The sequence below is a fragment of the Simochromis diagramma genome, unplaced genomic scaffold (genome assembly GCF_900408965.1).
Source record: "Simochromis diagramma unplaced genomic scaffold, fSimDia1.1 OVJJ01000802.1, whole genome shotgun sequence".
NCBI classification, from domain to species: Eukaryota; Metazoa; Chordata; class Actinopteri; order Cichliformes; family Cichlidae; genus Simochromis; species Simochromis diagramma.
In genome coordinates, this window is record NW_024387492.1 from 23,327,892 (window position 1) to 23,351,843 (window position 23,952).

General features: G+C 42.7%; 2 protein-coding genes across 7 annotated transcripts in view; both read left to right on the forward strand.

The window, feature by feature from the left end:
- Positions 1 to 5,568, forward strand: part of pex7 (peroxisomal biogenesis factor 7) — a 48,328-nt gene extending 42,760 nt beyond the window's left edge. For 5 of the 6 annotated variants that reach the window (XM_040017557.1, XM_040017558.1, XM_040017556.1 and 2 more), the window contains exon 11: positions 4,204 to 5,568. In XM_040017557.1, coding sequence (XP_039873491.1) covers positions 4,204 to 4,287 — 84 coding nt within the window. In that variant the 3' untranslated portion in view covers positions 4,288 to 5,568. The other variant, XM_040017560.1, reaches the window with a different exon arrangement.
- Positions 5,569 to 9,140: 3,572 nt separating this feature from the next.
- Positions 9,141 to 22,827, forward strand: LOC120725341 (solute carrier family 35 member D3). The gene is made up of 4 exons (XM_040018176.1): positions 9,141 to 9,702; positions 12,442 to 12,652; positions 19,749 to 19,906; positions 19,987 to 22,827. The coding sequence occupies exons 1-4, from the start codon at positions 9,478 to 9,480 to the stop codon at positions 20,716 to 20,718; spliced, it is 1,326 nt and encodes a 441-aa protein (XP_039874110.1). The 5' UTR covers positions 9,141 to 9,477; the 3' UTR covers positions 20,719 to 22,827.
- The last annotated feature ends 1,125 nt before the right edge of the window (positions 22,828 to 23,952 follow it).

Here is a 23,952-nt window from a genome sequence, read left to right on the forward strand (position 1 = left end):
ATCAGGAAAAAACCTCAGGTTAGTGTTATTGGCGTTGGGTTGTCAGATGAGTCAGAGATGGCAGGTGAGTGTAAAAATCAGCAGTAGCTGAAACACGCTAAATTGATTAAGTTAAACAATAATATAATCTGAACATGTGTTAACATTTCTTTTGACCATACCCAGCTCATGGCTAATGGTGTGTATGGATTTTTATAACTCCAGGAAGCAAACACGGCAGGTAAAAATAACCAGTTAGGGTGTTTAATTCGCCCTCCATCTCTGTGATGGATTATAACAAATCAAAGGATATGCAAGTTAAACCTGCAGCACATTTACAGAGCAGGATTTCTTCAATCAGTTCTGTTTTTACAACCTCAACAGCACCCAGCAGACTTCATCCTGCGTCTTCTTCACTGTTCAATCCAACACAAAGCTGCTTCTAACACCTGCAACAGCACAAATCGTTAAGATTCACGAAAGTGAAGCAGATCCAGGGTTGTACTTTGAAAGCTGAAATCATGAGCCACTCTGCAGCTGGGACAGATGACAGTGAGCCGGTGTGTCATTCAGCTGATAGCCTCGTCCATGCTGAGGCGTGTCATTCAGATGATAGCCATGTCCCGGCTGATTATAGAGTAAAGAGAGGGAGGTGGAGCTGCAGCTGTATTTTCTCCTTCACTGGACCGTCTGAAAGCTCTGTCTGTGGAAAAAGATTTCAGCCGAATATTTTCAGTCAGGATTTTTACCTCTTGAGTTTGTTTCAAACAAAATGTTGAATTTTATTTCTTATTGATAAACTCACACTGAATATTTGTATGACATCGTGCAAATTAGGGATGGGTATCGTTTAGGTTTTATCCGATACCAGTACCAAACCGGTACTTTTGAAACTGTGCCGGTGCTTAAACGGTGCTCGAACCGGTGCTTAAAGAATGGAGAACACAAAATTGGTCCAAAAACCTCTCATGTTCAGCTGTTTTTTTTTTTTTTTTTTTTTTTTTTTTTTGTAAAAAGATAACAATGTTAGCCTTTTCTGCAGCTATAGGGGATTTATGGCATCACTCTTGGCTGGAAGCAGTGCTTATTCAATGGAAAAAACAAACTTTGTGCAAAAAACCTCTCATGTTTAGCTGTTTTCCACTTTTTCTTTGGTCATTTTAGCCTTTTTGGCCAGGGTGAAGGGAGTATCTGCCATCAAACAAGAAGACAGCCACGTAACTACGACGGTGTTTGCTAGTTCACCTTACATGCATTAATTTAATAACGTGGTTAGCCTACTCAACGTAAATTACACAAGAACAATATTAAGCTACTGCTGCCATCATCATCCGTCATCATTTCTGCTACACTGGCAGGGCTAGGGGCCAGGACTCTAATCTTCGGGTTCTTGGGGGATGTTGCTCCAGGTCAGATAACAGGCAACCCACGTGCAGTAGATGTGCTCGGTGTGAGGTCTCGCAGCAAGCTATCAAATACGGCGCATTTCTCGGCTTTTAACAAATCAGATTCAAGGTGTTACCTCCTTTGCACAGTATCACCTTAAAGCACTTGTTGCAGGCTGCTGAGTTTGCATCTTTTGCTGTGAAGTACAGCCAGACTTTTGACCACTTCGCTTTGGGCATTTTTAATCTGTAGCTATGCTCTAAAAGAACGTACGTACCTGGGCCCGCCTGCTATGCTCGCAAAGGTAAAATGATTGGCTGGAATCCAAAGTATATGACATCTCAGGGGAAAAAAAAAAAGCACCGAAATAAAGCACCGAAATGTGCGCTGCTTTTCGGTCTGGTTACTACCGTTTATGTCAGAACCGGTACCCATCCCTAGTGCAAATGCTCCAAATGAAAAAGCCTGACCCCTGACATGTGGACTTACCAAAGAGTGTCAAAGAGTGCTAAAAGAGTGCTAAATAAACATAAATCTAATGTTCAAAAAGATGAATTTACGGTTTCTGTATACAGTGGCACTGTGGTGAAGAGGAAACATGATGGAAATGGCAGAGATTAGGGGAAACAGTATTCGTGCCTTATGGGGGGTAACTGTTTTTCCTTCTACTCTTGACGTATCAGGTGTCCTCAAATTGCTGTATTGTGTGACTTACAAACAATATCTGATTTTGTAAAAATGCACCAGCTAAACAACCAAAAAGTATAAAATGAAATATAGGCTCCGAAATTTAAATGTGAAGGCTTTAAAATTACAAAATGTTTTATTAGTTAGCTTCATACAAACTGCAGTAAGAAAGAAATCAGATACAGATACCGGGTTTTTTTTTCAAAGTCTTCAGCAGGCAGGTCGTTTAAAATCATCCAGGAGGAATGGGGGAGGGGATGATGGCTCGGTCGTCTGCAGTGTTGGCACTTAGATGAATGAAGTGTGAGTTTTTGGTCTCTGATGTCAGAGTTTCTATATCTTTCTTCTTGAATGTGGTTCCATCACTGAGAATAAGAAGTGGGCTAAAGGCTGAAACAAAGTTATCGATACCCACGTACATACGAACAAGACCTCATAGTCTGCGATGCTAAGATCAGGACTCTTGTGGATGGTGGTTGTTCTTTAAGACTTAGATGTCTCGTTGATGACGCTGTCTGAAAGACGAGAACAAGAAAAAGTTACATGAAAGTACAGGAAACATTTGGGTATGAAGAGTTTAACATGACTGACACTGACAAACTGTCCTGTTCTGATTCGAGTCAGTCTGAGTAAATATTCTGGTATCTGGATGGTTGAACTAAGAACTACCTCGACTCATCTGAGCCGGCCGGCTCCACCTTCTTAAAGCGCTGTGGTCACTTTTAACCCAATGAATGAATAAGCTGACAGTCCCAGAAAACTCTAAAACACAAAAATATGACTTTTTTATTTTTATTTTTATGATTTAGCTCTCAGCTGATGTCGTGACTGATTTATGTGTTTGTGCTGTGAAAGTAAACCCAAATCAAATGTTATTTCTTAACAGACACTCTTTCCTCTTCATTCATACTGACGAGCTTCTGGGAAACACTCAGTATCTGTGGTTTGATGTAAAACCACCGCAGCTGAGATGAAACCTGGATGACGAAGAGAAAATACTGCAAATATAAAAGCATGTTTTTATTAATACACTCTCAGTCCTGCTCAACCTGCTGGTGAATCAGTGGAGACTGATGAAAGCAAGAGGATGAAGTGCAATAAATGGATTTATGTCAATGGACAGCTCTTAAACTAGCCTTCACAAACCTGAGAGGATATTCTTTGGAGGCAAAACACAGGAAAGAAAAGAGAGTTTGTTGTGCAGACCTGGAGTCGGCGCGCTCTCTAAACTCCTTTGTGCCCGACCTGATAATGGAAGCTAATTCAGGTGGAACACTTTGATGTGTTTGTGAGAGGAGACAGAGACCACACTTAACCCGAACTCCTCTGTTGTCTCAGAGCTGCAGGTAATTTCAGCTGGAAGCTTGAGCGTGATTTAACTTTACCACAGAGAACCAGCTGTTACCTGCCCAGTCACATCTTCTTTTTTTTGCTGCAGAAAAGAACATTCAGTTTATTCCAGATTTTCTCTGGATACGTGCTTCACTTTACATCAATCTTCACAAGCTCTATCTTCTGATTTCTAAAAGTATATAAATTGTGAGTTTTGGTTCAGACATCATGTTTCTGTCGATGCTTGCTTTATAGTCCTGGATTAAATCTGTGTTTAACCTCGTGTGGTGGAAATGAGCCTCCATTTTTCCATCTTTCAGGGACTTCAGTTTTCATTAATATGAATATAAAAATCCAGAAATTTCTATATAATGGGGTTTTCCCATCATTACGGAGTGAAAGCATCAGATTCTTCTCTCACTGTCAGTCATTCCTTACTTGAACCATCGAGGATTGTCAGTAAATGCCGACTCAGACTTGCAGAGCCTCAGGAATCATCTTGTTTGTTCAAGCACCAAAAAACATGATTTTACTGTGATTTTAAGCAGTAAATCCATTAGAAGCTGGAAACAGAATATGTGGCTTTGTGTTTAGTGTTTAGTGTTTTTTTTTTTTTTATGAGTGTCATTAAATAGAAGTATTCCAGATGTTTCTTGCACCGTATTCTGTAAATCGTCAGCCTGACATGTTTAATACGTCTGCAGACTGCAGGATGTTTTTTTTGTTCTATTGATTCGGTTCATTTGATGCTGCAGGTTCAAATCCCGATGTGAGTGTGAGGTGCTCTTGAACAGCATGTGTGTGGTTGTGTGTATGCAGGTGGTGGACTGTTCCTGGGACGAGACGGTGAAGGTGTACACACCTGCGTGCCTGTCGGTGGGAGCGCACAGTGCAGCTCCTTAAAATGCCCACAGACCTCTGAGGACGATTTCACCTCAGCGCTGGTATTCGAGCACTTCTCCCCGATGAAGCCAGTGCCTCGTCCTGAACCATAACGACTGCTTCGCCGATGCACACCCGACTCTTCACTTCTTCCACAACTTTGTTCAAGATCCGAGCCTCAAACTTCAAACTGTGAATGGTTAAGACACACGCCACTGAGACGTCATTGCTCTGACACTTTGGTACCAAATCGGAGCCAAAATTCTGAAAACACAAGTTTCACAGGTGGCTACTGGACCCTTGTTGCCATAGGAACTGGAAAACACCAGCCACCATGTTTGGGCAGATGAGCTGGACATTACTCGGTCCCACGACTGTGATCGACTCTGTCAGAATAAAGCATGTGTTGGCATGTGTTTGAAAAGCAGATATTTTACTGTGATGACTTTTGTTCTTGGTTTTGTTATTCTGGGCATTTCACATTATCAGACAGTGGCACCCCCGTATTCAACGCTGCCTAGCACAGTGGCATAGTGGTGCAGGGGTTGGGTTTGTTGCCTCACAGTGGGAAGGTTTCTAGTTCAAACATTTTTGTGTGTGTACTCTGGCTTCCTCCCACTGTCCAGAGACAGGCATGTTGAGTTATTCTAACTGACCATGGAAGTGTGGTAGATACATGCACACACACGCAAACACACACACACACACACACGTCTGGTTTGCATTCCCATTGACATCCCATTGACATAATGCTTTCCCTAGCCGCTTACCCTAACCCTAAACCTAGCCTAGCCATAACCCATTTGTAACCTTGACACTAAAACCACATTTTGAGTGTGAAAAATGCCTTCAACCTGATGAGGACCTGGATTTTGGTCCCCACCAGTATAGTAAATTTCAGATTTTGGTCCCCACCAAGATAGCAAGAACCCGTACACACAAACACACAGCTATACTGTTTGCTCTCAGACCTGGGAACTTTGGAAAAACTTCGGAGTTTAGGAGTGAAGCTAACACCTCACACTGGACTGAAACAGGTCTCCCCATCATCAGTGTGTTTAGTGTTTTTATTTTTTAATATTAATTGCTGCAAGTTAATTTATCATTTGTTTCTCAATCAGGGATATTTTTGTGTCTGAGTTGAACTTTAACCTTTGTACTCTCTAATCAGTTTGAGTTTAAAACTGCAAATGTCCTTTATGTTTCACACGTCAGTGAAAGGTTTACGGTGAGTTTATTTCACAGTCAGTGGAGACGGCTTCAGTGTTTGGCGATGTGCCTTGAATAAAGCTAATTTTAATAGTGTGGATCATTTTTTGTGAAACACGCACATCTGTATCACTGGAACATTTTCATACGGGGAAAATGAAAAGTTAAAGTCTGTCCCTCACTTTGAAAGAAAATGGGAACGATCACAGTGATACTGATTCATGTTTGTTTACATGAAGACGAATTCATGTCCAGGAAGATGAATTATTTCACATCATCATTTTACATGCTGTGAGACTCTCTTCAGTGTCTTCTGGATAAATCTCAAATATCCTTTGAGTCCTTTCAATTTTTGCAGGTTTCACTGACATAAAATGTTGATTATATATATAAATTGTAATCTTTTTAATATTGATATTTTTCCGTCAGTGTTGAAAAAAACCTGCTCAGTTTAAGTTCAAAATGAAATGAGACATTGTGTACGAGCAGCCCACAGACGGGTGAAACTGTCGCTGGCTTCAGGCGACGTGGTTTCTCATTCCTTCACCGTGATTGTGTGCTACACATTCATTTGGAAATCCATATTAAAAATGGATTCACGCCTGTTAAGTTCTGTGTTTGAAGTTAAATTACTCGGCCTAATCTATATTACCTATAGTTTCTAGAACAATGCATGCATGTATTTGCAGTTTCCCCTCCTCCCTCTCTCAGCGAGTTCCGGTCTAAATCCTCGGCCCGTTTTCCCAACGTTTGAAAGCGCCTCCGTCTTCTCCTTTCTCCGCGTGTTAATTGAAGCTAATGGTCTGAGCTCGATAAGGGCGGATCTCCCTCCCCTGTGGCCTGCAAACTGATTTTCTGATGAAATATTTCAATTAAAATATTGTCCAAGTCATTTCCACGCCTGTTACGACTGATGGTGGAGTCTCTGTTTTTCGATAAGGAGGAGGTGGAGGAGGCTTAAAGGAATGAAAAATAGAGATGTCTGTTTCTCCAGGATCATGGCAGGCGTCCAAATATACATAGAGGGTTTTTGTTGTTGTTTGGTTTTAGCTCTATCGAAGGGAAATCTTAATACTGCAGTAGATAAATCGTTCCATTAAGAAATGATTTTCTGTGTCTGATGCGGAAGAACACGAGTTCAGCCTCATCCAGGATCTTCGGGATGAGCTGGTGGCCAGAACACAGGGATGGAAATCCCCGCAGCAGCATCACTTTCTCAGTTCAAGGCTGGAAGCAGGGACGTCACAGAGTCCCCGCCCTGTTTTATACTGTTACACGTGCGGCGATATCCGGGTTTCATCGTCTGTGCATGCTGGGCAAGGGTTAAATTTGATGATCTGAATCCTCTCACACTCACATCCATTCATGAAGGGCTCAAATGCAAGAGGACACACACAAGGGTGATTAATGCTCTGTGAGTGAGAAATTATCCACCAGTTTAATGCTGATATCAGTTATGTAGATAGAATATTTTACAGTAGATCGCACACCTGCAAACATCGGGCATGCGCTTCCAACAGCCGCTGCATTTATTCAGGTGACGTACCCTCCAAAATCCTCCACTCATTCAGCTTCCTGCAGATGCCACAGATGTGAGGTCAAGGGTGCTTTTCTCCAAAGAAGGGCTGAAGATGCGTTACACGAGTATAAATGCAGGTGTATCTTCACATTCTGGCTTGTCGTTGTCCCACGATTGATCAGGTGCCCAGTCTGCTGAGGTGAACCAAGAATGTGTCATTTCATTTCTCTACACACCTGGAGAACAGAGAACCTGAAACCTGCTCCACAGATCCGGGCCGATTCCATGAAACACGGAGTTAATAAAACTCGTTTAGTGCAAATAAATGAGCAGCTCATCTCCGAGGTCTTTAATCGAGTAGTCCTCTGATTTCAGCGTCTTTAGTGTGAGGATTTTCTCTGGGTTTTTTTTCAGCTGCACTTTCAGATTTTTCTAGCATCTTTGTTTTTTTTATTTCTCATATTTTACAGATTAATTAATATATTTCAAAAGATAATACTTCCAGCCCACACTCAGACTCCGAGGCCCTGCGCTGAACATGCTGCGCTGCTTCCTGTTAATATCTGTAAAATCTGTTGATTATTTCATCCTATATCCACGCTGTGCGGTTTTCAGCTTCAGCAGCGTATAAATCTATGATCTGTCACGGCAATAAATCTGATTAAGACTGAACTGCAGAAGAGGTAAACACGGCTACAGTCATCTGTACTCCTGCTGAGTCTTTACAGTCGTACTCGTCGGCAGTGGCGGCTGTGATCCGCAGCAGACGGAGTTTAGGAGATTATTACACCTCCAAATAAACGTTTTGCTCTCTGAATCAGAACAGTTCAGGTTTTAAGGTGGAAGAAATGACTGCTCAGATATGCCAGATACAGAGTGTACAGGTCTAGTCTTTATCAATCTACCTGGTAATGTTTCGTTGTTTCCTGCATGTATGTAAAGGCTCCCTGCTTCAGACTGGAGACCCACGCTGAATCCCACACCTGAGACAGGTTGTGGCCCCGTCATGACTCTGAGCAAAGGAACAAAGTGGATGGATACTCACGTCAGCTTTAGCTCTACAACTGTAGAGTTTATCTGGAATCTGTAGCTCAATAATAAGGTCTTTTTCCACCTTTCCCATCAAATTATAGTAATTGGCCGTCAATAAAATCGTAATTCCTCTGTAATTTAATTAATTTCTATTATTATATTTTGAAATTACAATGTAATTATACTTATGTACAATTAGGTAGCTACACTAGAGTAACAGTGACGGCAGATGGCTACCCCTCCCAGAGCCTGGTTCTGCTGGAGGTTTCGTCCTCTTAAAAGGACACCAAAGCGCTTGCTCATCTAATTGTCGGGCTTTTCACTTTTTTCTGTGTATTATTTAGGTCTTTAACTTAAAATATAAAGTACTTTGAGGCAACGATTGGTGTGATTTGGCACTGTATAAATAAAACTGAACAGTCTAGAATAAGGAGGTAACAAGTTAGATTTGTATAGAAAACAAGGAAATATCTATCTATTTTTCTATTATTTAACTGTCCTTTTTTTAACTTATACTTTACTTCAAATTTACTTACAGTATAACTTTTAAGTAATTGTACATAAACATAATTACATTATCATGTCAAATAAATTCTGATTAATTACTCAGAAATTAGGCCCTTAGTCTCAAGCCAAATTATAAAGTGTTACCAAAGACACAGAGACATGTATGTATGGGGTCAAGTACTAAGTCTGGGAAAAACGGGAAATAATCAGAAGCCACGAAAACCCCCCACAAAGAAACAAACTACAGAACGCAACAAAGCATGGATAAATAATCTAGTAAATTGTTGTTGACTCAAAAATCCGATGAATGCGCTCTCACTGGTCCGATCCCTGCACACAGAAATGTTTATCATAGCTGGAATTAATATTACAGAGTATTTAATATCTTCATCTTTTGGTTTTGGCTCGTGAGGGTTATTCTCTCTGATGAAGAGGAGGAGGTGCCGAATCAAAGTCATGAATATTTAAACTGCCTCTCAAAACAAAGATAAAGACATTTCCACGCAGACACTCGCGGTCATGTATCCTCCGTGACTTCATTGATGGAGCGGGTAAACACCGCCCCCTGCCCCCCACCCCCCACGGTTCTGAGCCAAGAGGCTCTGCGGCAAAATGTCATTACAGAGTGCGCGCTCCGAGGAGAGGCTGCTGCTGCGCTGTTTGCGCCGCGCTCCCACTTCTGCAGGACTTTTTCGTCTGATTTTATTTTCCGAGAAAGAAGCAGAGGAGAATGTCAACGGGTGATGATGATTCAGTGGAAACTAAAGTTTGTGTCACGTGCAGCACCGACTCCGAGCGCGAGCTCCTGCTACGTTTCTCCGTCTGAACGCTCCTGAACGCGGACAGCGGGCTTTGTGCAGCCTCAAGTCCTTCCTGTTCCGCGCCTGGCAGCACCCGACCTGTCCACAGGGCTCCCCGACACCGACTCCTCTCTGGCCCCCGTCATGGATGTGTTCAAGAGCCGACTTTTGGGAATTTCCGTGGCCGTGGCGCACGGCGTGTTCTCGGGCTCCCTGAACATCCTGCTGAAGTTCCTCATCAGTAATTATCACTTCGGCTTCCTCACGCTTATACAGTTTCTGACCAGCAGCACCGCAATGGTCACCCTGGAGACCCTCAGGCGGCTGGGGAAGGTCGAGATCCCCCCGTTCAGCCTGCAGCTCGCCAAGGTAACCAGTGTGACAGGAAGTCTCCAAAAAGTGTCTTTATTCGCTTTATTTATTTAGAGGCTCGCAAAAATTTAATATTTCTGTTATTTAGATCAAAACTTCACTATTCAAAATGTATTCATTATATAAATATAAATATAAACACACAGATTCAAGTATTTATATTTAATGAAGTAGTGAAATCAGTTTCACTACTTTTTTAACACATTCTAAGGGATTTTTCTCTAAATCCACGGTCACTCATTTAAACTGCAGTTTGTGAAAGTTACGGTTTGAAATAGAGGAAACTGCTTAATCATCGGCTCAGACCTGCCTCAATAAAACTAATGACTGAATGAAATTTGTTTTAGTGGAACATTTTGCTTTAATTACTGGCTGATTGACAAGATACATTAAAGAGACTGCAGTGATGGAACGGAATCATAGTCTGGAGGAAGAGCGAAAACCTGAATATGGTACTTTTTCATTCATGTCCCCACTACAATAACTGTAATAACAGACTGTATATTCTGCATGGACTTATTCAGCTGTTATTCATACACACACACACACACACACACACACACACACACACACACACACACACTGTATAACAAAGATGGTTTTCCTTTAAACCCTGTAAGGTTTAATTCAGCAGTCTCTGGGAAAGGGCTCAGTTTTTACTACTTCATCATTAAAAACAATGTAATTAGAATAAATAAATGACACCTGCTCAAAGCTTGTGTTTGCCAAAGCTTTTAGGAATAGAAGCTTTTCAGAAATCAACGACTTTTTTGTTCACAAGATTCTTTTTATTCAATAAAAATGTCCAGATCTGAGAACCAAACTCATCATACTGGATGCTTTAGTCTATTTTTCTTTATTTTATTATTAATGTTCTTCTTCACTTCAGCTGCATCTTTGAGTTTAAACACTGTATTGGAGCTGCCATCCAAATCTCACCGTTTGCTCTGCTTACAATGACAACAAAGCTCATCATTCATAATTAATGTGAGTTTTTACATAGAACAGGCCTCCCATCTCTCACTCAGTGAAACAGGGTATAAACGAGGCATCAGAACAACACAGAGACACGACTGCGGTCATTCCACCTCTGCTTGCATTTGTACAATTGGCCTCCTCGACAGTGAAAAATGATGACAGTCGATGTACATTAAACAGAGGCTGTGGGTTAGAGTCCACTGAGACCCAAGCCCTGATCCGTCGAACACAACGAGTGTTTCTGGATGAAAGTACAAATACTACACGTTCAGGCACAGCACATTAACTCCAGCTGCACTCACTGCTGCTTTAGGAGGCAGATTTAGCTGAGATTTCTGGACTTCAGTGTAAATCTGAGGCATTTCTGTTTTGCTACATTTCAGGGGAAATGCTGTACTTAAAGTGTAGTTCTGAAGTGTAGCGATTTACTGACACTACTACCATAAAAGTGGAGTTCTTTAGTGCAGTGCCCCCAGTGTTTTGGAGTGGTAAATACTGTGCCGCTCGAATATTATCCAGGTATCTGAATACTGACCACACCGCAGAAGCAGTGTCTGGTATCGTAGCTGTGTCCAAATTCAGGAACCACATCCTCCTGTGCCCGCATTTGTAGGCCAATTACGTTACAGCGATACGACGAAGACTGTCCAAATTCGAAGACTCTGACAAATGCGCCCTTCATTTCCCCAGATTTGAAGGATGGGTTGGGTGTATACTTTGTGGCCCAACATATCCCAGAATTCATAGTGTGGCACGGCCATTTCCAGTTTCCAACAATGGCGGCAGCTAGTTAGTTTTAATATTACTCTTAGTATTCTTTCTGGGTCACAAAATAAACGTTTAACATATTTTCAGGCGAGAATGTAGCTGTGTAAACTTCAAATATCTGCTCAGTTTATCAAGACACCACATATTTTCAAAAGTGCTCCAACATTTTCGGAGATGTCTGTTACCCACTAGCTCGATAGCTAGCCGGGGCAAGGCTCACTAGAGCCGGTGAGAACACCGGACTCCCGGCAAATCATTTTCAAACCCACCGCCGTCTTTTGCTACTCAGGTTAAACATGATATATAAGTCACTTAGATAACTTAAAAATGTTATCGTTTGGCTTTTTTTTGGTTTTCATTTGTTCCTGAGTAAATCTGTTTGGCTGAGATTAAAGTTATAGTTTTTACACAGCTGAATAAACGTCAAGCAGACAGATGATTATCAGAAGTGTGATATGCTCAGAATTTACTCCAGTGTCTTGTTATATTTTAGAGAGCAAGGAGCAGACGGCTGAGTTTATTAAACTCCACCGAAACAATCTGCAAATGTCATTAACATTTAATAAACTATCATCTTGTCTTTATTTTTAGTTAGCACACACCTTAAACACTTAAAGCTGTAAGCTAATGATAGTTATATAAGAGCAGATGCTGCTGGTGCAATAAGCTGTACATTCTACGTCCAATAGATGATGATCTGATTAGTCGACTAATCGCAAAAATAATCGGTGACTAGTCGACTATCAAAATAATCGTTTGTGGCAGCGCTATGTAGATGCAAACAAGTTTCATTTTAGTCACAGAAACATGGAAACACTTCAAGTCTGTTTCAGGCCTGAGAATGTGTGTTTGCATCAGCTTGAGCAGGAAGCAGATTTCTGTTATTGCTCCAGTACGTTCAAGATACTCAAGTAAAGCGGTCAGGTCCTCAGTGAAGTGAATGTGTGTTAATGTGTCACCATGGATGCTTGTCTCTTCCTGTCTGTGCAGGAGTTTGCCTCAGTGTGTATCCTCTCCACGCTGCAGTCCACGCTCACGCTGTGGTCTCTGCGCGGCCTCAGCCTGCCCATGTACGTCGTGTTCAAGCGCTGCCTGCCACTCTTCACGCTCAGCATTGGCGTGTGCGTGCTCAGGAACGGCGTGCCGTCTGTCGGGGTGGTGACCGCTGTGCTCATCACCACCGGGGGAGCTGCGCTAGCTGGTGAGCACAAACAAACACACACACACTTGAGTGTTAATTAGTGACAAACTAGTGCACTGAGGCAGTTTAAGGTGCTCATGGTTCTGTACCGCCCATAGTCCTGTTTATGTCTTTGTTACTAACGTGCTAACAGGTTTTAGCCCAAGTCCAAGAATATTCCACATCCCATTAACGTGCTGACACACACTACCCCACCAGAGCTGCTTGTCCCATTGTCCATCTTTGCATCAAAATGCTTTCCTTCTTTCTCCCCCTTACACCCTTACCTGGTTGCCTTGGACAGCTGCCCTTATTCAAGTCTGGTTCTGCCAGAGATCTCTTCCTTGTAAAAGACATTTCTTCATTTCCACTGTCAGAGTGCTATTTGTAGTGGATTGTCTCAATTTTGGGGGGTTAACATTTTAAGGTCTTTACTTTGCAATATAAAGTGCCTTGAAACAGATGTTGATTTGCAAAATTAAAAAAAATGAAAGAGTGGAGGAGACTCCAGTCATGTCTATTATTGGCAGACTGGTCCACATAGCCTCCGTCTGATTACTTTAACCACCTTCTTAAAGAACAGAGGTGTTAGGATAGTTGTAAAAACATTTTGAATGCTTCTATATCAGTGTTTTTCAGAGTTTTAACATTTTTGGCTTTTCTTTATGCACCTTGGAAGTTGGTGAAGTTGTGCCAGGAACCTGTTTTCTTCTATTTTTGAGCAGCTCCCACAGTCCTATAAGCTGTTGGCTGGTTGGCTTGTAACACCCACATAGCCAAAGCGATGTGCCGTAAACAGATTCTCAAACAGCTTTTAACTTGTGTTGTGTTTGTGGGAAACAATCCATCACTCTCTTATTCCTAAAGCACAAGTGTTTCAGGTCAAATCCATCTGTCCGTGGTCAAATGTCAAAGGTGTAGCGTGTACTTTTTAAAGAGCCTTCTCTTGCTGTTCATTCATCCCTCTGTTAACTTGTTTACTCTGCCTTTCCATCTTCTTTTAATGTATTTGTTTTTTTCATAAAGGAGAAGAAAATATTGAAGCTGATCATTAAAAACAACAACAGTTAAAGCTGTTTAAACATTAAGTTATCTGTCTTATACAGATCTTTTAATCATCATTCTCAGCAGTAAATGTTGCCCTTCCATTAGCGATAACGATCCTGAAGTCATAAACAAAAACCTCCATGCACAATTCATTTCCTGGATTAATCCAGTCTGCTGGATGGGAGGTTGCTGGAACATGGACTGTGAACTCTGCAGAATATGAATCTAATGGACAGATTCATCATCCTGGGTTTTAATCTTCATGATAATTACCGCTTCTCGCAAAAAAATGTAAGATGTGCATCTTCCATGCGTCCCTTGTGGATTAGCCAAATCTCTGCAACATTTGGATTGTTTGTCACGTCAACAGTTTGCGTATGAGGCACATCTTTCAGCCATGATTAATATTATGGGGGAGATAGCTTATGACCCCTTCCCCCACCCCAAGTTTAATATGCCTTTGTGATGGTTGATGTTGTTGTGCAGCAAGTCTTTTGAGCCGAATGTTTTTCAGGGTCTACTTCCTGTTGTATGTTGGCACATACTGTACCTCAGAGCCTTTATTCAGATTTTAAACTTTATTCTAAAAGTTGTAAAAAACATCACACATGCTTAACAAGGGACAGATGATCACACCAGGAGCACACCTGTGTTTAGTTTGCATGGGGCTTTTATTTTGAAAATCCACTCAATTCTCTCTGCTGAGCTTCTGTGAAAATTATACCTGACCCCATTTTGAATCATATGAACTCATAAAAGTGCTGGTGAGAATTTGGTGGATTTGTAAGTGCTTAGTGGGCACGAACGGCTTTGATGGCTGCCTGAGATGGAACAGGATCCCCATCCAACTTTACCAGCCCCCCTCTCATCCTTTATCAGGGATGCTACACTCGATTGTAACACCTAGGGGAACAGCTACACCAATTACATTGAGTTGAAAGATAATAGACCAAATGTGGCGCCTTATACGTGGTGAATTATTTTAGAAGTGGATAGTCATCTCTAAATTTGATTTAAAATAATAGAAAATGCAAATTATATATTCTCTCTGAGTTTAAAGGTGTTTTTATGATAACCCACTGAGCAATGTTTGCACATCCATGAACACATAAAGTAGCTTCTAATGGTTGTTTTATGTGCTTTTAGTGACATCAATTTAAGGAACAGCTAAACATTTTAATAAAAAAACGGATTTTATTAAAACAGCTGGTTTTTACAGCTGCTATAATATAACAATATAAAATGCCACAAAGCAACTCTTGTTGTGATTTGGTCCTGTTTAAATAAAACTGAATTGAATTTCAATGAATTGGAAAATTGGTCACATTCACTCTATCCTGGATTAACATCACTGAGGTGAGGAGGTAGTATAAAAATCCTTCCGCCTACCTGCAGGAATAAATCGTGCATCTATGGAGCTTTAAAGAATCAGAATCAGAAAGGGTTTTATTGCCAAATGTTGAGTGGGTTTGCAACATTAGGAAATTGCTGCGGTGCTTCAGTGCAAACATACTGTTATAAATTACGCTTAAATAGACATGAAAATAAAAATAAGAATAAGAATTAAAAGTGCTAAGTAGATAGATATATACATGAGTGCAGGTGGTGATCAGTGCCAAACATGGAATGATGCAGTGAACACAGCGTAGGGTCATGTGTTAGTGGTGGGAACAGTCATATGGTTATTGTTCATGTGTTCAACAGCAGAGGGGAAGAAACTGTTCTTATGGCGAGAGGTTCTGGTGCGAATGGACCGGAGCCTCCTGCTTGAGGGGAGCAGATCAAACAGACTGTGTCCAGGGTGAGAAGGGTCAGCTGAGATCCGAGCTGCACGCCCCAGTGTCCTGGAGGTGTACAGGTCCTGCAGAGATGGGAGTCTGCAGCCAACCACCTTCTCAGCAGAGCGCACAACACGCTGCAGTCTCTGTTTGTCCCTGATAGTGACTACACGATGATGGAGGAGGTGAGGATGGACTCGATGATTGCGGTGTAGAATTGCATCATCGTCCGTGTTGGCAGGTTGAATTTCTTCAGCTGCCTCAGGAAGTACATCCTCTGCTGGGCTTTCTTAATGACGGAGGTGATGGTGGGCTCCCACTTCAGGTCCTGGGTGATGGTGGTACCCAGGAAGCGGAATGAGTCCACAGAGGTGATGGGGGTGTCAGTCAGGATGATGGGGGGGAGTGGGGCTGTGTGCTTCCTGAAGTCCACAATAATCTCCACTGTCTTCTGGGCATTCAGCACCAGGTTGTTGTGGCTGCACCAGGACACCAGACATTCAACCTCCCTCCTGTAGGCAGACTCGTCCCCGTCCGAGATGAGTCCAATAACAGTGGTGTCATCTGCAAACTTGATTAGCTTGAAAGACTGGTGGGTGGAGGTGCAGCAGTTAGTATATAGGGAGAAGAGCAGAGGAGAAAGAACACAGCCCTGAGGGGAGCCGGTGCTGATGGTCCGGGAGTCCGAGACATTCTTTCCCAGCCTCACATGCTGTTTCCTGTGCGTCAGGAAGTCAGTGATCCACCGGCAGATGGGATCAGGCACATTCATCTGGGAAAGCTTGCCTCGGAGATGGTCTGGAAGGATGGTGTTGAAGGCAGAGCTGAAGTCCACAAACAGGATCCTGGCGTAGGTTCCTGGGGAGTCCAGATGCTGCAGGATGAAGTGTAGGGCCATGTTGATGGCGTCATCTACAGACCTGTTGGCTGTGTATGCAAACTGCAGGGGGTCCAGGAGGGGGGCCGTGAGGGTCTTGAGGTAGGAGAGAACCAGGCGCTCAAATGACTTCATGACCACAGATGTCAGAGCCACGGGTATGTAGTCATTTAGTCCAGTGATCCTAGGTTTCTTGGGGACAGGGATTATGGTAGAGGACTTGAAGCAGGCAGGCACATGACATGCCTGCAGTGAGGAGTTGAAAATGCCAGAAAACACTGGGGCCAGCTCGTTTGCACAGTGTCTGAGGGTGGCAGGAGACACACCGTCTGGGCCGGGAGCTTTTCGAGCATTCAGACTCTTAAACTGCTTCCTCACATCTGCCTCATGAATATGAAGAGTTGTGGTGGGAGGAGGTGGTGTGAAATCCTCTTTTGTGTGGGGTGAGGAGGGGGGTGTTGTAGGTGAAGTGTTTGAAGGTGGTGATGGCTCTATGGAGGGGGGAGAGGTGGGGGAATGAGTGTCCAAAGTGTCTCTATTGTTGGGGCCGTTGGAGGTGTGAAGGCTGCCTGATGGCTCGTCAAAACGGCAGTAAAAGTCGTTGAGGGTGTTGGCCAAGAGCAAGTCATCAGTGGAGTGGGGGGTTTTAGGCTTGTAGTTGGTGATATTCCTAAAACCTTTCCACACAGAGGCCGAGTCATTCTCTGAGATCTGCTGCTGCATCTTCTCAGAGTGCTGGTGTTTAGCAATGTCCACTTCTTTAGTGAACCTGTACTTGGCCTCTCTGTAGCAGTCCCTGTCTCCGCTTCTGAACGCCTTTCTCTTTTCCAGCCACAGCTTTTTGAGTTTAGGAGTAAACCAGGGTTTGTCATTGTTATAACTCACCCTGGTATGTGATGGCACAATGCTGTCCTCACAGAAGTGGATATAGGAGGTGACAGTGTCCGTAAACTCGTCCAAGCTGTTAGAACCAGCCTTCATTGTGTCCCAGTCTGTAGACTCCAAACACGTGCGAAGCTCCTCCACAGCCTCGTTGCTCCACAGTTTTTTGGTCCTCACGACAGGTTTGGAGAGCTTCAGCCTCTGTCTGTACGCGGGGATTAGGTGGATCATGACATGGTCAGAAAGTCCGAGTGAAGCGCGGGGCACCGCACGATAGGCCCCGCTGATCGTGCTGTAACAGTGGTCTAATGTCCTCTCCTCTCTGGTCGGGCATTTAATATACTGCTTGTATTTGGGAAGCTCATGGCTCAGATTGGCTTTGTTAAAGTCCCCAAGAGCAATGATGAGAGAGTCCGGGAATGTCCGCTCCATGTGCAGTATCTGCTCCGCGAGTGCGCACTGAGCTGCCTGCGCATCCGCATCTGGCGGGATGTAAACAGCGGCCAGGATGAATGAAGCAAACTCCCGCGGAGAATAAAACGGTTTTCAGTGAATAAAAAGGTATTCCAGAGAGGAAGAGCAGTGCTGAGCAATCACTGTTACATCTGTGCACCAGCCACTATTAATGTAGAAGCAGACACCTTCACCTTTGGTCTTACCAGAGAGAGAGGCCTGCCGGTCCGCGCGCAGCAGATGAAAGCCCTCCAGCTTGAGCGCGCCGTCCGGGATGTCCTCACAGAGCCACGACTCCGTAAAACATAAGACACAGGAGGAGGCAAAGTCTCTGTTCATGCTTCTCATCAGGGCCAGCTCGTCTATCTTATTGCTGAGTGAGCGTACATTGGAAAGGAAGATCCCAGGAAGAGCAGTTCGCAGTCCGCATCTCCTCAGACGCACGAGTGCGCCGGCTCGCTTACCTCTCTTTTGGCGTCTCACTTTCCTGATCAGAGTCTGCAGTAAATCTGCCGCAGATGCGACAAAGGTGCAAATTAAAATAAAGGTGCAAATGCTACAAATGGTTGGTGTTCACTGCTGCTGATCAGAGCGCATTCTGCACCATCACCAGTACTGAAGAATTTCTAAAAGGCTCACATAGAAAAGGGGCCGTGTGGAAGAAGCGCAACATTGTATCATTGCAGATGATGATGATGGGCCAACAGAAGCATGCGACTGCAACAGTGGAAGTCGTTATGAGTCAGAACCTGATTCACTAAAGTTTGTGTGTTTTTTAAAAATAATTCTAATACCATCTTTCTCAAGTTCCTAATGAGTTTCATTGTAGTTTTTAGTCTTTTCCTGATTTCTACCAACAAGAAGCGTTTCTAAGTAACAACTTCTGACTTGCCAGCCCAAAGCCAATTACATTAAAAATATCCACAGTCACATGTATTATTGTGTGCTTTAAAAATCCAGCAGTTTTCTAAAAGCAATGAGCACCACTTTCTCAAACACGAGGAACTTGTGCATTTGTAAGGGACAGTCAGCAGCAGTGGATGAATCCAAAGATGGAATATGTAAAAAAATGGAAGTGACTGCTGTGTGTTTGCCAAATCTGATGGGCAGGTTGACCAAGTGTATTGGTTGGTTTTCACTGACAACACGAGCACTGACATCACGCTGGCAGACGAGGCTTCAGTTAGTGTAGTTTGTTTTCAGTATGAGAAGCTTCCTTGTCAAGCTTCCAGCATACAGGCTCAGCACAGGATTAATTCCATCTTTCCTTCTTTATCATCTGTCCTCATTCCTTGGCTTTCCCACCTACAAACTCCCACAATCTCCCATCTTTTGATATCACAGATATGCTAAAACACAAGGAAACCTCTCAGACACAGAAGGAGAAGCTGTCTGAAAAATGCTGCTCAACATTTCACAGTAACGTTAAAGCTCTAGAACCCAATGCTGCAATGACACAGACAACGTCCAGATCCCAACACGATCGAAATGCTGTGGAATGAATGAATACCTGCAAAATTCTTTCACAACCACATGAGAAAATAATGAATTCTTCGAGTATTTGTGCCCGAAGTTCTTTTTATAAGCAATTTAATTACAGGGTGTACTTAAGCTTTCCCCGGACAGTGTGTGGTTTCAGGTTACTATAGCAAATTACCCATCAAATAAACAGACGTCTTGATGAATAAAAAATAAATAAAAAATCATCCATTTAACAAAACACAAAGCTGCTGGGAATTGCTGTTGTGAAGGGACTGGACCCAGTCTACCATCTCTTCCTAATCGGAAGTTGTTTTGACTTCCTAAACTGATCCAACAAGCCCCGCCCTTCAATGTTGGAACGTAGACTTAGCGGGCATCTGAAGTAAGGTGCAGTTGGCACTTGACAGGGTGCTATTGTTTGTTGCCCTGTTACAAAAAGTTGTATTAATATTGATGTAGGCTGTGGATAAAACATACCATATCCCAGTTATACTGAACTTAAAGTTCAGAAAAATATCATGTAAATAAAATCGAGAGAAACTTTACAGATGTTGGAATAAAAAAATGTAAAAACTTGATTTAAATTCTTTCTCCGCAGGTGCCGGTGATCTCACAGGTGATCCCTTTGGTTACGTCACCGGTGTTTTAGCCGTCATCATCCATGCCTCCTACTTGGTTCTGATCCAGAAAACCAGTCTGGACAGCGAGTATGGACCACTTACCGCACAGTACGCCATCGCCATCATGGCCTCACCGGTATGGAGTGGTGTATTTTCAAACTTTACTGCCATCGTTATTCTCGCTTCTCATTTTGTATTTTTATCGTCTTCTCTCAGGTGCTGCTGGTGTGCTCCTTCATTTCTATGGATGCCATCAACATTTGGTCATACAAGGGCTGGACGGACCCTCACATCACGGTCATCTTCATCTTCTGCATCTTCATTGGCTGTGCCATGAACTTCACCACGCTGCACTGCACCTACATCAACTCGGCTGTCACCACCAGCTTCGTTGGTGTGGTCAAGAGCATCGCCACCATCACCGTCGGTATGTTGGCCTTCAGTGACGTTGCACCCACCAGTCTTTTCATTGGCGGTGTGGTGGTGAACACCATCGGCTCCATCACCTACTGTGTGGTTAAATACTACGAGACAAAGAAGAAGAGCTCGTACGAGGACCTGGAGGAGGCGGGAAAGGACAACGGGCTGCCGGGCAAGCCTTACAGAGAGAAACCTCCGCTGGACGGGAGCGGTCCCACTACAGGATCTGATCCAGAGCAGCCAGAGACAGAAGGAGTGCCGAGCAGTGACGACAAGGAGGAGGCAGCAGCCACGGCCCATTTGGCTAACGGACAGTTGTGGACGGGAGAAGGTGAGAAAGGTGTCAATTCTCATGTCATGACAGAAAAAGAGGCACTGGAGATGCAGAGGGAGCACCTCCACAAAGAGAACACCACTGCTGCCACGTCACTCAGTGATAGCTATGTCGGAGTGTGGAGGTCCATCAGACATCTGCAGTTCCTAAAGAAAGACCCCTTGATCGAAAACATGGAGCAGCAAAGTCCGTGAGGGCGGGACTAAGAGCCGAACTAAAAAAAAAAAAAAAAAAGGAAATTAATAAAACGTCAAGGAAACCAGAGAAGAAGAAAATGACTGAACCTCTACTGTATGTACGCCAGGAACCTCTTAGTGCTTACTGAATGCTCGTTGGTCGTGTTCACCGCTGTTGCTTCAATTACCTCGACAAGATCTTTTGTGCCAAAAACTCTGTTTCATCACACAGAAGTCTGAGTGCTTTATTTCTTTGTTGTTTATGAGTGAAAAGAGGTTTCTGGTGGAGAAAAGTGGATGAAGAGCTTTGGGCAGAGCTGCCCGTCAGTGATAAATCCTGCCTCTCGTGTCCCTCGGCTCAGCGGTGGGGTGGTTGGGGCTAGGCAGCGTGATGTGGATTGCGTCTCCAGCTTGCAGAACAAGAGCAAGCCTTGTAGAAAAAGAGTGCATCTTGTGCAATCTTGAAAATCACACCCATCAGGGAGGAGCTGAACACAACTAAAGGTTTCTGTTTTGTGCTTTGATCTTGTTTCTGATTGGCTGTGGGCATGCGAGCGACTCTATGGCTGTGATCACTCCGGGTTTCTTTGAGTTCGTCCAGCTCAAACTCTGCAGGTCTACGGTCACATTTTACTGCTGGTTTCCTGTTTCTGTGTTTACTTTAGCAACATTAAGTGAAATAATAATCCTGTCATTTCACGCTCCGCTTCTGTCTCATTTTCTTTTCTGTGTCTTTTCCTTAATTTTATATATGCGTTGTTCTTCTACTGGTGGATGTTCACAGAAAACGGCCAAAGTTTCAGAACTAATGTTGGTGTATGTAAAGGTGATCTCTGTGAGAGGAGAGCTCAGACTTCAGAACTTTTTTTTCTATCCTTGGATCTTTATGATGTCAGTGAGCGCAGATATTCCTTGTATGGTCATCTCAGCCTTTCAGTTCAGGCGTTGAGCACAGAAGCCCAACTAGCTATGCTTATGCATTTAACGACAGGGACAGAGAGAGAGAACTAAAAACACTCCAATAGCTTCTTTAAACAGGATCAACTGAAAAACATTATACAAGAGAATAATGGCCGTTTTAAACACTTGTATTTATTTTTCATTTTATGCTTTTTTTTGTCAGCTAGGTACATTAAAAAAGGTTTCTTTTTGCTTTATATATTATAAAACAAGATGTTTTCAAATACAAGTACTTACAAGTATACACAGTATGAATACAATTAAATACAGCTGCGAAAAATGAGACATTATAATTTGAAGCCTTATAGTTCTGATTTCCACTTATTTCACTTTTGAGTCCTTCTTCAGTGACACAATGATTTTAAGTTCTGGTTGCACTAAACAAGCTTTGTGAAGTTCTCATTGTTTCCAGAATTTTTATTTGACATTTCAAAGTCCGCTGGAGAAATAATTAAAATGATTTTAATGTTGATTTCAGTTCATGTCGAGGCTTGATGTAATTATGGACTGTGATTCAGGTAGCACGCACCACACAGCATAACGTGCTTAAGTGAAAGTACCTTTTCTTCACTTGTCATCACACCAGTGTTATTACAATGACTGGATCGAGCAAGGATGCTGTAGTAGTTCTTTAGGCTAGCTTAAGAAGACTTGAAGCTAAGTTTCCCAGAGATGTATCTAAGACTATCTAAGACTTATTTATGAGGCTTTTTGTGCCATTTGACTATGACTGGGTGCAGGGTCGGGTGGCTTTAATATTGATGTCTCTTCTTCATCCATAAGGAAGTTTATTTACCAGCAGAGTAGAATGAAAATGAGCAGTTCAGTACACCTAACAATCTGAGATTGATCATCTTGACAGAACACCTGTAATTTGATGACAGCACTTAGTTTTACTGCGGCGCTTCCCCTAAAAAGCGTCTTGGCTCCACAGATCGCACTGTGAATACTTTTTTATTATTTCTACCTCCAGTAGAAATTCGTGCCCACGGGGAGGTCTGTGCAGAGGCATCTGGCACAAAGAAGCCTCCAGTGGCTTTTGTGATATGCATATGAATCCCTTAACGCACACCTTGCTGGAGATTATTTCATTCTTCAAGCGTTCCTAATATGTTATTTTGGGACGGGATTACAAATGGCTCGGGAAAAGATTTGTAGGAGGTGTAAGAAAACGTGGCTTCATGATTAACTGTTGTTCGCCAGATTGGCGTGATTGGATTTGAAGAGAATACTGGTTACAAAGAATTTAATATAATCTGCTTTAAAAACACAAACTGCTCCTCTGACAGCCTCAATAACATCATGGGAGCTACAAAGAAACAGTGACATGTGCCCCACAGTGTCTGCGTGTGGGTTATGGATAATCAACGAAATAAAAACAGTGAAATCATTTGAAGAAAGCTCATTTTTGCAGTCAGTGACTGTTTGGTTGTGGTGTGATTAGCTCTGGCTTTGCAGAGTAGAACAACAAGCCCAACCTTCCACCGCTCAAAGGTTCAGAAAAGAATCTAAGGAAGCAAAACTATCTGGCCTTGGTGCACCAGAAAACTGGAGAGGCTTGCTGCTCTCCTCCAGGCGATTCACCAACAGTTTCTAATGAAATCGTTGAAAATCAGCCGCTCTGAGGGAGATGTGTGTGCCACTGAGCCGACCACACGTCTCAAGGAATTATTCAAGCATCCTCCACATGTGGGCTGAGCCGTTGTGGGCAGACATTTTAAAGTAGGGCTTGGTGCTAATGATCACATCTGTTCCACTTAATATAACTGCAGATACCAAAGTTTAGTTAAATAACCTTACATAATCTTTTTTTTACATTTACTATTTTATGAAAACATGTAGAAATATTAACAGGAACTTAAAGAAATAGTTTTGGAAGCTCTGTGGATCTAGTCCAGTATCAGTATCTGTCACGAGGTGCTCAGCATAGCTTATTATTAATATTGCAAGCAGATGGAAACAGCTAGCATCTGCTAAAGCACAGCTCACTGACATGTCGTTTGAGAGTGACTGTGCTCAACATTTTAACATGAACGTGAAGAAACTTTGCCAAAGCAATTTAATTCCCTGTAAAAAATATAGCTTCTGTTTTATTTGTTTATGCTTGTGTAGTAATATAAAAGATAAGATGGTTGTAGGCTGTAACTAATATTATTATTAATAGAAATCCAAAATCATAACTTCTGCTGACGTCTTGTTGTGTTGAAGATAAAAGAGTCAAATCTTTAAACAACGAGACACTAAAGGAAGAGAAAATCTGAATCTTTGTGTAAAAGGTTTATGATACAGTGA

Bases quoted from the DNA above. Each gene is read 5' to 3' on its own strand.
- LOC120725341 (XM_040018176.1), top strand. From the start codon at position 9,478: ATGGATGTGTTCAAGAGCCGACTTTTGGGAATTTCCGTGGCCGTGGCG. The intron at 9,703-12,441 runs GTAACCAGTGTG...CTGTCTGTGCAG, and splicing joins TCAGCCTGCAGCTCGCCAAG to GAGTTTGCCTCAGTGTGTAT. The intron at 19,907-19,986 runs GTATGGAGTGGT...GTCTTCTCTCAG, and splicing joins TCGCCATCATGGCCTCACCG to GTGCTGCTGGTGTGCTCCTT.